This window comes from Nyctibius grandis, chromosome 7, assembly GCF_013368605.1.
Source record: "Nyctibius grandis isolate bNycGra1 chromosome 7, bNycGra1.pri, whole genome shotgun sequence".
NCBI classification, from domain to species: Eukaryota; Metazoa; Chordata; class Aves; order Nyctibiiformes; family Nyctibiidae; genus Nyctibius; species Nyctibius grandis.
The window spans coordinates 3,119,464-3,133,654 of record NC_090664.1 but is presented as its reverse complement, the minus strand read 5'-3'; the positions used below and the strand labels follow the sequence as shown (position 1 = coordinate 3,133,654).

Sequence of the window (14,191 nt, the reverse complement as noted above, 5' to 3'; positions counted from 1 at the left end):
TTGCTTCATGAAAGATGATGTTAAGCCAGCCTCACCTAATTAATTAATTAAAACTTAACAGTGTTAAGTTTTGTCCCAATTTTTGTTTACCAGTGTGTCCTTGATTACTCCTTTAAAATCTGTTCTAAGAGAACATTAAGATTCCTGCACCATTGACTTCCCCAGTTTTGCAAGAGAACTTATGTTTGCTGGTCTCCAGCTCCAAAGGATGTTGCAGGACATCATGGACACCCTTGCTATGAGACTGATGACTGCTCTGTGCCAACTCTGCCTGCCAGCGTGGCAGCCCTGTGAGCCCCCTGTGCTACTGTGGGGTGCAGTGTAGGGCTCTCTCAGCAACCCCCGCAGGAGCGCAGAGCACAGGTGTGCAAGCAAGCAGGGACCATGCCACAGCCTCCAGAGGAGATAAGGGGAAGAGCTTTTAGCGCCATCACTACCAGCGACGTCCCTCTATATCCCCACTTTTGGCCATTGCCCAAAAAAAAACCCCTTAGAGTTACAGTGGGGCACACTGGTTTTTAGTTCAATGGAAATTCTTAGTCAACGCATGGAGAAAAAGGATCAGGCACACACACCTCCCTACTCAGAGCCAAAAGAAAAGAAGCTGAGTTAAATAAGCTCTCTATTTTTCCATAAGACACAAACGCAATTAGGAAGGGGTTTCTCTTTGTTTCTGAAAGATCTTAGTTAACATAGCATCAAGCATCAGACTAGTAAGGTAAAAAAAAAAAAAGTGAAAAAACTTAACATACCATTTTGGGAAATGTTCTGTAAGTCTCTGTGATTACAGCGATTTCTCCTGCGTAAACGTAGATACAGAGAGTCTGTCCAACCTCTGAAATAAAATGAGAAAATGCAAGCTGCTAAACTCACATGATACTGATGAAAACACAGCTGATATTAAAAATGAAGTATGTTCTCATCTCTGAACATCTCTGTGCCCCAGTACAATACACTTCTATTTCACCAACTCTTTTTATTGTGGTCATAAATCTTTTTCATCTTGAACAGGGTGGCCTAAAATGGAAGCCAAGATATTCTTTCAGAAACTATACATTCATGGAGAATTTCTTTGAAATTGTTCCATCCAGGATGCTTTTATCCTGTTTTTTTTTCTGATAAGGTGTTTAAAAACCTTTTTGTTATACAGCACTTATCAAAACAACCCTGTTGATCGTTCACTGATTGACTTTTCAATTGGTTGTTACGGAACAGTAAATAAAAGAAATATTGGCAGGGCATTCATTTCCCAGTGCCATAGATCTTAGATGGGTTGATCTGAAAACAGGTTATTCTTGATTGCGATCAGGTTTCTCCTTTACTTTGCACAGTTGAGAAAAATGAAAATGCAAATGAAAAGGATAACAGCCCAAAGGGAAGGTGATGAGAAGACCACGCTCCCAGCCACAAGTACCTGGTCATCTCTATCGAGGCTGATGATCTTGTGTTTGAACTTAGATACTGAAGGAATCAGATAACTTAAATACCACAGCTTAAGAACAGCAAACTAGACGAATGCAGAGAAACAGAAGACAACGATAAGTTTTGAAACCAGCAGTAAAAAGAAACTACCTACACAGAAATGCATGATAACATCAACCAACTACCATGCAATGGGCTACACAAGGAACGCCCAAGCTCTTTGGTTTTCAGCACAGCAGGAGGGCAGGCAAGAAGAAGCAAACAGACCTTCTCAGTGAGAGGATATTAGCTAAACAGTGGTGTCTGTGTTCACCTATCAGGGGGTGGGAAGGATGGGCAGAGACCTCATTAGTTTGTCTCTACTTCTGCAGGCTCAGAGTAAGCAGGAGCCTCCCACTGCACATTGCCTACCAGTCTCCATCAGACTTAGTCATTGTGATGTGGGATTTTGAGCTGCTTCTCTTAAAAACACCTTGAACTCCCAAACAGTCCTTCTTTTTTTTTCCTTCCAGACGTGGAAGAGATTAAAAAGAGATTAAAAACTGAACACTGAACTAAGCCCTGTCACTGGCAACTTCAAGGTAAATACTAAGCTCTCTTCACTTGTGAACTCCAGATCCTTTGCAGCCCGGTTAAATACTGTGTATTGAGTAGCTGAAGATTGTAATGGGTTTTTAAAGGTTGGTTTTGCTGCTGACTCTGAAAGAGGAGGCTGCATAGATCTTCTCCGTTGGCTTGTCAAGTAGTATACCTCCTTAAAGCATACACTGTGTGAATGTAGCTCAGGCTGGGAGCCTGGTTTTCACACAGGGAGAAAAAAAGGAAGCAAAAAGTACAAGTGTATGGTGCAACAGATATTTTTCCTGGAAAAGAATATATTCTGCCAACTTTTTAATTCTGTTGGTAGAGAGCCTCTTTAGGCTTGACTCATGCTTGGTTTGGCATTTCACTGTATTCATGACCTATCTTAGACATATAAAATAAAAATTATCTGAAACTCAGGCCAGATCAGGCACTGTTGATGATTGTATCCTTCCATTCTGGCAGGAGTCAGGGGCCTCTTAATGCTGGCCGGAAAGATGATTAACAAAATTATGAATTCTTTTTTTTTTTACTTCACAGTTAAAACTGCAGGCATTTCAAGGTGTTTTCTTTGTGTTTGGACTTTATTTTCCTTCTCTTCTGGCAGATACTTCTTTTTTTCCACCTATCCCTGCATCCTTCCCCATCCACATGAGCCAATGTAACACCGAAAATTAGGTCACAGGCACTTCCAAATTCTTCTTTTGCTACTTCCCTCTAAATGTGAGAAAAAAAAGGGGGGGGAAGAAAGATTGCCCCAAAAAAGGGAACACTATGAAATAACCCTGGATTTACCATTTATCCCACTGTTTCAGCAGCAGAAAGGAAACAGGAGGAAGAGGGAAAGAGAAAAAAAATCTAAGAAAAGGAAAATGTTGATTATTCTTAGTCTCAGCAATGCTCCCTGACACAGAAGTTTGAAAAAAGCAAGTTTGGATTTTATTTCTTCATTTTTTTCTCCTTCTAAATTACAATTTGACCAGCTTTAAAACTTACCCTGGATTTCAGCAAGACTGGGCTAGAGTATTGTGCATTGTCCATATATTTAAAAGATTTTTTTAAATCTTGAGAACCAGTGTTGATTTTGATTTTAGAAAGAGCAGAAGCAGTGCTGACTAGCATTTTTATCTTTCCTTTCAAGCACTGTTGTTTTTTTCTTGCTGTGCTTTAATGGACCTTGAGACTTGCTACAACTTGGCCACCCCACTTGTTGGCTTACCCGATGGTAGAGTTCAGAAATCCGGTGATCTCCGAGAACTGAGGCCAGTCAAGCTCGTTGGTGAAAGCCATTGGGAGATTGGCAAACGATTTCTGAAAGTGAAATTTTTAAATCAACATGGTTTCACCCTCACAGATGGTAAAAAATCCTTTCAGCAAACTCGAGCACTTCTTAGCTGGACAGCAGCAATTGTAACTATAGCTGTAGCAGTAAATATTTAAGCATATACTTCAAAAGTTGCCTCTTGTAAGATGAGCATATGAAGAGACAGAGGAAGGAAAAGCATAAGAGATATCTGAACTGCATCTCCTGGCACCCTTTAATTCTGGAAGAGCCCAAAACTCCTCCTGAGGTGGAGTTTCCACTTTGATTTGTGAATGTGTCAAAAATCGTGAAAGGTGAGAAAAATGGCATCGAGAAATTGTGCCACCTCGGAAGGACGAGAACATGGAGTAAATTTTCAGCTTCTCCTAGTCCGAGGGTACGCTCACAAAGACAGATGCATAAATCCAGTGTGCTCATACTGAAAAACTGTTGATGAAAAAGGTAATAACCAAAAGAAGGTCAAAACATAAAATCAGAGAACTTACAGGCTCGTTTAATCCACGGAATTTATTAGCTTCATTTTCTTTTCAAGCAATTGTGGGGCTTCCTTAAACCCTCTCTGCTATAAACAGCAAACAGGTGAGTAATTTTTTCTTCAGGAGGGTCAGAGGTAACTGAGGAGCCACAGAGGAGCTAATTCTTGTAGTCCTCACCAAGTCCTTACTTACCGTTTAGGTGAATGGGAGATATACTTAAATATATGACTACAGGTTTTGTCTGTAAGAGGATGGGGGCAGAAGCAGGGAAAGCGAAGGAGAGGCAAGAACAGGGGGGTTGTGGGGGGGAAGAAATCCTGAAGCCAAGCTCTGAGCAGCCTAATGCAGAGCAGATGCCAGTTTAAAGCATGTAACTGCATATTTGACCTACTTACAGTAAATCTGCATTACTTACCAAAGGAAAATGGGTCTGATTTAATTACCTTTCAGTTGGTTCTTTTTCTCATATATATATATATATATGTGTGTGTGTGTGTGTATGTCCTTGTGTGTATCTGTATATATATATACAGAATCACAGAATCAACCAGGTTGGAAGAGACATCAGGGATCATCGAGTTCAACCATTGCCCTGACAACACCATGTCAGCTAGACCATGGCACTAAGTGCCATGGCCAGTCTTTTCTTAAACCCCTCCAGAGATGGTGACTCCACCACCTCCCTGGGCAGCCCCTTCCAATGTCTAATGACCCCTTCTGAGAAGAAATTCTTCCTAATGTCCAACCTGAACCTCCCCTGGTAAAGCTTGAGGCTGTGTCCTCTTGTCCTATCACTAGTTGCCTGGGAGAAGAGGCCGACTCTTCTCTGTTCGACTCTTATACACACACATACATTTTATTTTTTTTCTTTTAAGACTGGAGGGAACTTCCAAATCTGTCTTCTTCAAATCTGATAGTTTTTTGTGCAAACAGGCACTAAATCCAAGGGCACAGCTATGAGCAGAAGCGGAGGGGTACCGTACGACTTGGCCATTTGCAATATTTGCCTCCTTGTAGCTTTGCATTAAAGGTGACAGAAATACTGAAATAGTCACTTAGCGCAGAACAAATTATAGATATGATTTCTTATAAGTCACAGCATATAAGAGTATAAAAAGAGCCCAAAAATGATTAAACATTTTTAAAACAAATCATTCTATGACCAATTCTCTCATTATTTCCCATTAGCACTCCAAAATAATATTTTCATTGGACAACTTCCAATAATTATTAACTGTTTTTTTTCCCCTGCTAACTTAGCTTAAATATGAATTAGCCAGAACCTAATTGAGTTGCAAATTGGTTTGGAAAGGAACATTGGAGCCCAGAATTATAGCTGCATTTGAAAACTGTATATACGTTTAGCATTGACACTGTTCCAGCAAAGCACTTAAAGCCAGACTTCTGAAGATATTTCAGGACCAAAGGGTGAAGATGAGTAGTTAATGGAAATATCAGAAGAATGCTAGACCTTGAACTCTGCAGGGGTGTAGTTTGGAAAGCACGGTCTAACAGACTGCGTTTCACTTAGACGCAAATGCGTCCCACTTTAGAGGTGGATCTGCGTTGACTTTTAGCTTAAAACTCTTCTGAGCACAGCCTTGTTTAAATACCATTCTCTAGACTATTCTGGCTGAGAAACCATGCTTCAGCCTACGTGCCAGATTTTAGCAGAGAATGATTAGAAAGTTATTCCAGCCTAGCTTCAAAAGACATATTTTAGCCTCAAATGCTCTAGATGGGTCTCATTTCAAAGGAACGTCCTCACCTCCTAGATGTGCCTTACCTTGAAATACGTCTCCCCGAGTCGTCCTACTTCTCTTGCACTGGGCAGCCAAAGCCATGGCTGGTGCTAAATGCACACACCCCGAGCTGCACTGGACCAAGTTAGCTTAAATGGAAGAAGGTTCAGGGTTGCTATGGCAGGAGATACTCAGGACACAAAAGGGCGTTGGAAACTTAACTCTATTACAAGCCTTTAGAAATGGCAGTTGCAGAAATCCTGAAAGCACTGGAGTATCCCTTAGTTTGAAGGGGAATTGGATATTTGTTTTTATACTGACTTTAATGATGTTCAAATCCTCATGATAGCATTAAGTACCACAGACGACTTACTTATTCTAAGTATACAAATGAGCAAGCCTTAGGGCTCTTGAGGAGAGCACAGCCTAGCTTTTTAAAAAGCATGTATGGCATTTCTACTCTGTAAAGCTGCAAGGGACATAGGTTTGAAATTAGCAAAATTATTACCTTATTTCCCCTGAAATGCAGCATCTTAGTCATCCCAGTACTAGCTGGGAGAAACTTGCCTTCAATTCACTGGTTTTAGAGGGAAGCTAGAGAATGTATTTAATAAGATTTTTCACAGATCAAACTCCTGTTTTTTCTAGTGGTGCAAAAAAAAGTCGTCAGTGAGATAAGTGTTCAGGACATCCCGAACCTGCATTTAAAAAAATGCTGAATTCTTTTAATAAGAAATATATAGTATGAAACAGTTACTTTAATGAAACCTGAGATCCTATTGAGTTTGTGGGCAAATAGATATTTACTGGATTACAGATAGACATGGGATTTATTTTTCTCTTTATTCAGCATGAAACAGAGATCCAAGAGTTTTAAAATGCATCTTCCTAGAAAGGGTATCATCTGCAGCACATTTATAAATACAGTGCTTATATCTCCAGATAAAATTGTCTCTAAAATGAGATTTAAAAGTAAGATTCTATCCCAGACATATAAGACAAAAATGCTGCATTTAGTAGCTATTTGGAAGTCAATTGTAAGCAGATGGACAGAGCAGCAGGAGCACAATATCCGTCGCTAGGCACATCAGTGTTTTCAACATTAGCTTTCCACAAAAACCATCCACCTCAAAAAAAAAAAAAATACAAACAGTATTTCTTCTGCTTTGCTAAACCTCATCAAGTGCATGTCTACCACACTACACTTCATTTTTAGTGTTTGAATTTTCAGGTCAAAGGAATGAACATTCAGGTCAATTCTTGCTGTACCTTTCAAATGAAGAAAAGCCTAGCAAGCCCAAAACCTACTGACAAGCAGAAAGCCAAAATAAAGTTGACTCATCCCCTTCTAACAGCTGTATAATTCTCTTCCTGTAACTGCACTCTGGGTGTTTGGGCATTTACTGGAGTGATGGCAGGTTAAGGACAGAGCCACGTGCTCGGCTGCCTCTGCAGAAACAGGCAGGCAGGTAATGATGGTCCCAACATCATTTTCTCTGTGTTGCTGCATCTCAGCTTAGGGTAGACTTTGGGAGTCAGCAGTACCAGGTTGGTCAAAAGCCTCCAAAATCAAGGTACCTGTGATTTCCCCTAGTGCTACACAGGGTGGGGTAGGTTTTCTGTTGTTTTGTTTTTGTGTTTTTTTTAACTGGAGAAGTAACATGCCTGAGCTATAGCTTTCAAAGATGTGTCCACCTTGTGACGGACATTTTCCACACCAAGTAGTGTCTCCGTACACTCTTTGTGTGAAGAACATACTCTAAGAGGGATGATAACTGTATTTGGGACTGTGTTGTAGGTAAAGCCTTTGGAAATAGCACTTGAAAACATGACTCCCCAGTCTAACATAGTGCACATCTCAAGCTCAGTGCTGGACAAAATGGGCAGAGAGTGCCTGCAGCTGCACCAGTGCGGCCAGGCTGGCGCTTGGGTACTCGTGAGTTCATCCCTCCCCAAAACAGCCTCCTTGACAAACACATGAACATTATTCAGGTCTCCACATTAGGCCACTTAGGTTTAAGAAAACAGGAAGACCAGGAAAGCACCAGGGGACTTGATATGGGACAAGTGAATGATGCAACTTGATGTATACCTTGACATGGGATCACAGAATCACAGAATCAACCAGGTTGGAAGAAACCTCAGGGATCATCGAGTCCAACCGTTGTCCTGACACCACCATGTCAACTAGATCATGGCACTAAGTGCCATGTCCAGTGTTTTCTTATGTACGATAGGGGTATGTTGCTCTGCACTGGATTACATGGGAGGGTATTACCCTGTGAGAGGCCAATGTTAAGAGGGCAGTAAGTTCCCAGCTAGATGGGAAGATCCAAAATCCAGTATATAACAGCTTCACAACAACGGTCTTTGAGACAACGGAGCAGGGATCTGAATTCCAAAGCTGCTCAGCTCAAATACCCTTCTGGCCACCCTCATGCTGATCATCTGGTTACCCAAACAACATCCTGAGCCTGCTTGACTGAGGAAATTTCTCATTCACATTCTCTTTCTTCCCTCACTCATCATTACTGCTTCTTTACATGGTAGACCATGTGGAGCACAATCAGGGAAAGCAACGATTCTGCAGAGCCTCTTAACTAAATTCTCAGCATCTCTCCTGAAAAATGATTTCCCCACCTAATTAGCTTTAAAAAAGGAATTAACAGTTGCCACTGATGTGGTGCTGATTAACAAAAAGGCTCACTGAATTGTTACCAAGTGTAAATTTCTTCACATTTGTATATGTAAACACTTGTATATGGGAACACATATAAGGATAAATACAAGAAATACATGAAATATATAAATTATATAAAATAGATATGTAGAAATACAGAAAAACATTAAAGTAAAAAAATATTACATTTAATAGATATGAATTAACAGGAACACAATTTTTTCCTTGTACACATGATAAAAATCCTGGGGAGGGGGAAAAAGTCCTATTTGGATTTCCATATAGATGTTGAGATTCCATTGAAATGGAAATTAAAGCTTTGAACGGACTCTAGTATTGACTGTAGAGAAAACCATTTGATAAACTGATTTTTTTAATGTGTCTTATCAAAGAAATTTTGGTGGAATCAAAGTGAAGTGTCTTGAGCTTGACAGCATGGGGGAACAGCAGGTACATGAGGCTAATGCGTTATCCTCCCCTCTCAGAGCCCTAACTTCAAATTCTTGCTGTGATCCCAAATTAAGGATGTTCTCTCAGATAGCCATAGACTCCCTGCACTTTTTCTGGTCACAAAACCATCCCTGGACGTGCTTAGAAATTCTCCTTGAGGAAGGCCTCGCACTGAAAAAGGACTGAAGGCAGTTAATTTGTTAATTAGACCTACCCATGAAGGTCATTTGCCAACAGTATTTAACACCATACCTCAGGTGCAATACAACAGTACTGCACCTTCACCTCTCCAAGGCAGGATGAATTGCTGCTATTGCCTTTCTACACACAGAAAGCAAGACACAGAGGCCAAAAAAAAGGAAGAGGCAAAGTCTGAACTCTCTCTGAAAATTTTGTGCTAGCATTTTTGTACTCAGGCGACAACTTTCTTACTTAAAGTGAGCTGCAAATTAAATAACTTTAGAGTTTAAACACAGATACTTCGTTGTTTATAGGACTGAACTCTGTATCTCTGCATTAATGTTTAACTGCTGTATTTTTGACAGGTTGGTAGGAAAGTCTGCAAATAATCCTAGAGAAGAGCCTGCTCTTTCCTACCCCAAATCTCATGTACCCCAGACATGGGCAGCTGTGGAGTGCACTGCCATTGAGCTCAGCTAGCTGTAGGAGGGCTGCATGTCCTGCAAGGTCATTAGCCCAGCCCTGCTCTGTCCTGGGTAGCTATAATCTACTTTTTCAAGTTCCTATACATCCTGAAATGCTGCCGGACCAGAATGGTTTAATTTTATATGCGCTTTGCATTGGTACAAATAATGACTCAAGTGTAGGCAAAAGGAACCTGGTCTTCTGAATGTAAATTAGCATAGACCAGCCTTGAGGAGCTTGATCTGGTAGAAGACCTTGCAAGTACAACTGAGACCATCACGTGAGATCACCGAGCGAATGGTTCAGATGGGTGGTAGGAGCATTGGTAGCAAAGGTCTGAGGGCAGGGTCTGAACCTTGGTCACTGTCCTCCAGACATCCAGGTCCTCAGGGAGGTGACCCTGTTGCACAGGTCCAGGCCAATGCTGTGCTGCAAGCCCAGCATGGCCTTCAGGCCTGTGTTGTGCTGCAGAAATCCCTTGTGCACAGGACAAACGCAACCAGCTCACTGTCACGGAGGAGCCTGCAGGCAGCTCTCCCTCCATACCAGCAATCATGTCGCCTGAGTGGCCTTGCCTTTACCTACAAGTGCAGCAAAAATGTCTCACATGAACATCCGTTTTGTCTGAAAGTAGAAATGATGAATAGAGTTGTTTTCTTCTAAGGAAAACCCTAAAAGAGCTCTAAAGACCACAGAACCGGAGAACCTCCCCATGGATGGGATGTGCAGGGTGTGCTGTACCCCTGTCAGAGGTCTATCCGACGCTGCCCAGCTCAGGGTGCCCAACATCTGAAAGGACATAAGGTTATCTATACTATCCTCTTTTACCTTCTTCTGCTAGCTCCAATAAGTGGCATTTTAAGAAATACCTTAATGCATCCCGTTCTTACTGGGCTCAGAACAGACGCCAGCCCTGCTGTCTTGTACTGGTGCACAAGAGACATCTCTCCTGGGACCGGCTTGCAGCAGCTCTGGGTCTGTGTGTGAAGTCCAGGCTGCTTTTTTACTTATACATTGCATTTAGCTTCTCCAATTCCAGCGATGTCTTAACTCCTTTTATTTTATACACTGAGCGGAGTGACTACAAGAGGTCAGGGAGTGAACGCATCTCTCTTTGCCCTCCTTGCCCTAGTGCAGGGCACTAGCTCTAACCTGGCGTCATCTTTTCTGCAAAGGAAAGAAGCTCACTTCTCCCTTTCCAACCAGTCCTTGATCTTCCCCACACGCTGTCCAGATGGAGTTGAGCACTGAGAGCATCTACTTGTTGGGCCTTACACAGAGAGCACCAGTTCCCTTCCTGTGCAAGTTGCTCTACACCTATCAGACAGTAATAAGGTGCCATCAAAGCTCACTTTATAATCTGTGCTCCAGCTCCTGACCTTGAAACTTCTGCCTCTGCATGCCATTACCAGACCTCGATCCATCCAACTAGTGGACCAGCAAGATTCAAGCAAGAGAAACACTTTCTAAACCTTCATTACAGTGATAATAAAATGCTGACCTAGTCTAAAACTATTCTGGCCCACATGGCTCTGCTACCAGCGCTGCTGCCAGAATCATCATCACCATCACTGTTATTACCACCTAATAAAGACAAGATAATCTCCATTATCATTAGTGCTAATTTATTATGCTCATCATCAGCTCTGTCATCAGTGTCATTCATCTAATCGCTGCTCATAAACGTTTAACAAAGAAAAACAATTGCTAATCTGCAACATTTAAATTAGCTCAGCTCTGAGAGCAGAAGTGGGAAAACACATGAACCTCTCAGACCTCCAACAGCACTGTAACTACTGGCATTTTGGAATAAGTATTGTTCTCTAGAAAATGTCCATACACTTCTTAGACAGAGGCCAGCGGAGAAGTAGCAGGTTTTCACCAGCGAAAGTGGGCAACAACAATCCACTCACCCCTGTGCGACAGACCCTTGTGCAGAGAAGGACAACACAGTCCTCCCTGCCTAGGGAGCGACACTGGCTCGGGACAGGAAACAACAGCGAAGGACAGGAGCATACCTGCACGTTTATCTCCAACCCCTAATTGCACTTTGCTGGCATGAGCTTTTCCCCTCAATTACTTCATTCCATGCCAGTGAACTGCAACAGCTGAGGCTCGGCATAATTCACAGTCAGGCGCATTTTGTGGTTGTTTGAAAATGGGAAATGCTGGGATATTGCCCAAAGATAGACATCAGTGTGGTCGTGGTATTTTACGGTCACTACAGGAACACTTCGCTTTAGGACAAGTCCATTACAAACCCTTGGATGACCCTCAAACACCTGCAGATGTATTTGTTCAACAAGCCCCAGAGCCTGAACGCTGGACCTATTTCACATATGCCACAGATGAGGGACAACAATTCAGGACATGGCATTTCAAAGCCAGATGCCTAAACCAGAAGTTCCCAGACTGTCAGCAGGGTCACTTCTGCAACACTTGCACAGCAAGGAGCCGTACCGACAAGACCACTAACGGCAGGACTGATCCCACAGACAGCACAGGTCTCCTCGAGCCGCAGGCACGTGCGTGGAAAGCCAGCTGTCCTGGTTTGTGTCTCTGGCACAGCACTGGGCCACCGAAGCCAAACTCTTCCCTGGCCCAATTGCACAGATGTCAGAGGAGCAGCGCGAGCACAGGGCTGTGCTTTTTTATCTTCAGAAGAGCAGCTGCGGGAGGGGACTGACACACGTGAGACCATAACTATAAATTCCAGTGCAATGAGGCATTTTGCACTTGTTTCCATTTGGCAACCAGCAGCACAGGGGAGAAAGCAAAGGGCAACCAGCGGCAGAGTGGTTTTGGCAACCCGACCGTGATTCCTCACCGCTGACATCTGCGTGACGGTCATCCACTCGGGAGGGATGTGGAAGTGAGCGCCGGCTGAGTCTCCCAACAGCACGACCCCTTGCGAGTCCGCACCTAATTAATGTGTTTCGTTAGTCGCATGAGCAGAAAGAGCAAACCGAAACAGAGCACAGAGAGCAAAACAGCAATGGCAGCTGATGGAGTCATGGGGTGACCGGCTACAGTACTCTGCACGTGGCTGAAGTGCTCAGATCCTGCAATGGGATTTTCACTCCATCTGCACCAAAACCTGGCTATCAGGCATGTGCCAACAACCCTAGAGAAACAACTGGGGACTGGGCATGAAAAACAGGGAGAGGTCTTGCTAACTAGAAAAAATCCTGGTTGTATACAAGGATGGATGTGTTATTTCAGCAGAGGCTCTGCTGTGCAGCCAACATTTATTTTTACTACTCATAGAATATACATTAAAAAGTACTTAAACATTCAGGGAAATCGGATTACTCAGGACATTGCTCAAAGCTCCTTATAACAGAACCGGGTGGTGGACGTGCTACTCATAGGAGTATTTCTGCTAGGACAATCTGGCTGGTTTATAGCTAATGTTACTTAGCATTTGTAGATTGCCTTTCATCTAAAAATGTTGGAAAGTCTTGCCAGGCAATGGTTCATTCCCAGGATGCTGATTTAAATGTCAGGTAAGGGGAGCAGCAACTGTAGTCACATCTGTTTAGGAAGGGTGTTATTTGTGCATATGTGTACACACAGGCACCCACATCGCTGTCAGGGCGATCAGGTGATGCCATCACTTCACCTCTTTAAGGTCTTCTCTGGAAAAGTATCAGCATGATTGCTGGTATTTACGGCAACGGGTCAAACTGGACAAATGGGGATGTTAAACTTCTTTCCTGAATCCCACGGCCATCCCTCTGGGTTAGGCTTCAGGCACCACAGAAGATGCAGAGATGACATCTCTGTTTGCTGCTGTCCCTGATCTATGTATTTCAACTTGATAACTGAGCTGGCTTTTAACAGGAAATTACCAGCAGCCTCTGCTTTTCACATGTCATCTTTGCCCATCCTCAAGATAAAAAAAAAATAAAATGATTTTGCCATTTTGCCTTTCTCATGAAGCCCGTTGTCTTTCCCCTACATTGGCAATGATTGTGAAAATATTAAAATATTTATGAAATGAATACAAAAGACACATTGTTTCTTGTATTGACTGGAAAGATTTACCTTTGCAGAACTTCTCCTCGTAGGGAATTCCATCTTTTGGATCCACGCCCTGTTGGAGGAGAGAAGGGGCAGGGGATAGTATCTACCTAGTGCCTGAAAAATGGCAGTGCGAAACAGGGGCTGCGAATTCATTTCTTCTTGAATGTTTGCCTGCAGGAAGCACTGCAGCATGATAATGATGCTTTCCACTACATTATTTTAAAAAGTATATGTACATTTAAATTAATTATAATAGCTATAATTTAAATAGCCATAAGCATCAATAAACAAACTTTGCTCATAACTGCTTCCCCTGTGTTTCCTTAGTTTTTATAAATATAGTTTTATTACTTGGAATATCAAAGGCAGTAAATAAATAGGAGTAATCCAAATCAGTTAATAAACCAGAATAAATAAAAAAGAAACATTTGCAGACTAATTCAAAAGGAGGAAAAAAGAGAAGCAGCAATTGGGAAGGAAATATAAGACGCAACTTCATTTACTTACCCATATGCCGTTGCAGTTGGAGTCACTTTCCACATCCCAATTATCAGGACTGAAACAGAGTTACAAAAGGACACACAGTGTTACAGAAAATAAAGCAAAAGGGGCTTTTGAGGAAATCAGATCCTTTGTGCCATTTTTCACTAAGAATACAAAATAATTAGAATGCCTTTCTGCACAGAAGGGGTTTTTCCCCATTTGAATCCAGGAGAGGCAATTTTTCCTAGCAAAATACAATAGTAATTTAAAGTTAATAGTGGCAGTCGCTGAATGAAACTTATCCTTTTAGTCCGCATATTCACTTAGGCGAAGTGAATGGGGATGATTTTTGCAGAAGACA

The 14,191-nt window shown here is 42.2% G+C and overlaps 1 protein-coding gene across 1 annotated transcript in view; it reads right to left on the bottom strand.

The window, feature by feature from the left end:
* The window catches only part of AOAH (acyloxyacyl hydrolase), an 81,662-nt gene that overhangs the window by 28,454 nt on the left and 39,017 nt on the right, over nt 1-14,191 (bottom strand). The window contains exons 10-14 of the mRNA XM_068405103.1: nt 13,855-13,903; nt 13,369-13,417; nt 12,149-12,243; nt 3,224-3,315; nt 753-835 (exon numbers count right to left, since the gene is read on the bottom strand). Of these exons, the coding sequence (XP_068261204.1) occupies nt 753-835; nt 3,224-3,315; nt 12,149-12,243; nt 13,369-13,417; nt 13,855-13,903 (368 nt within the window). The remainder of the gene's footprint in view (nt 1-752; nt 836-3,223; nt 3,316-12,148; nt 12,244-13,368; nt 13,418-13,854; nt 13,904-14,191) is intronic.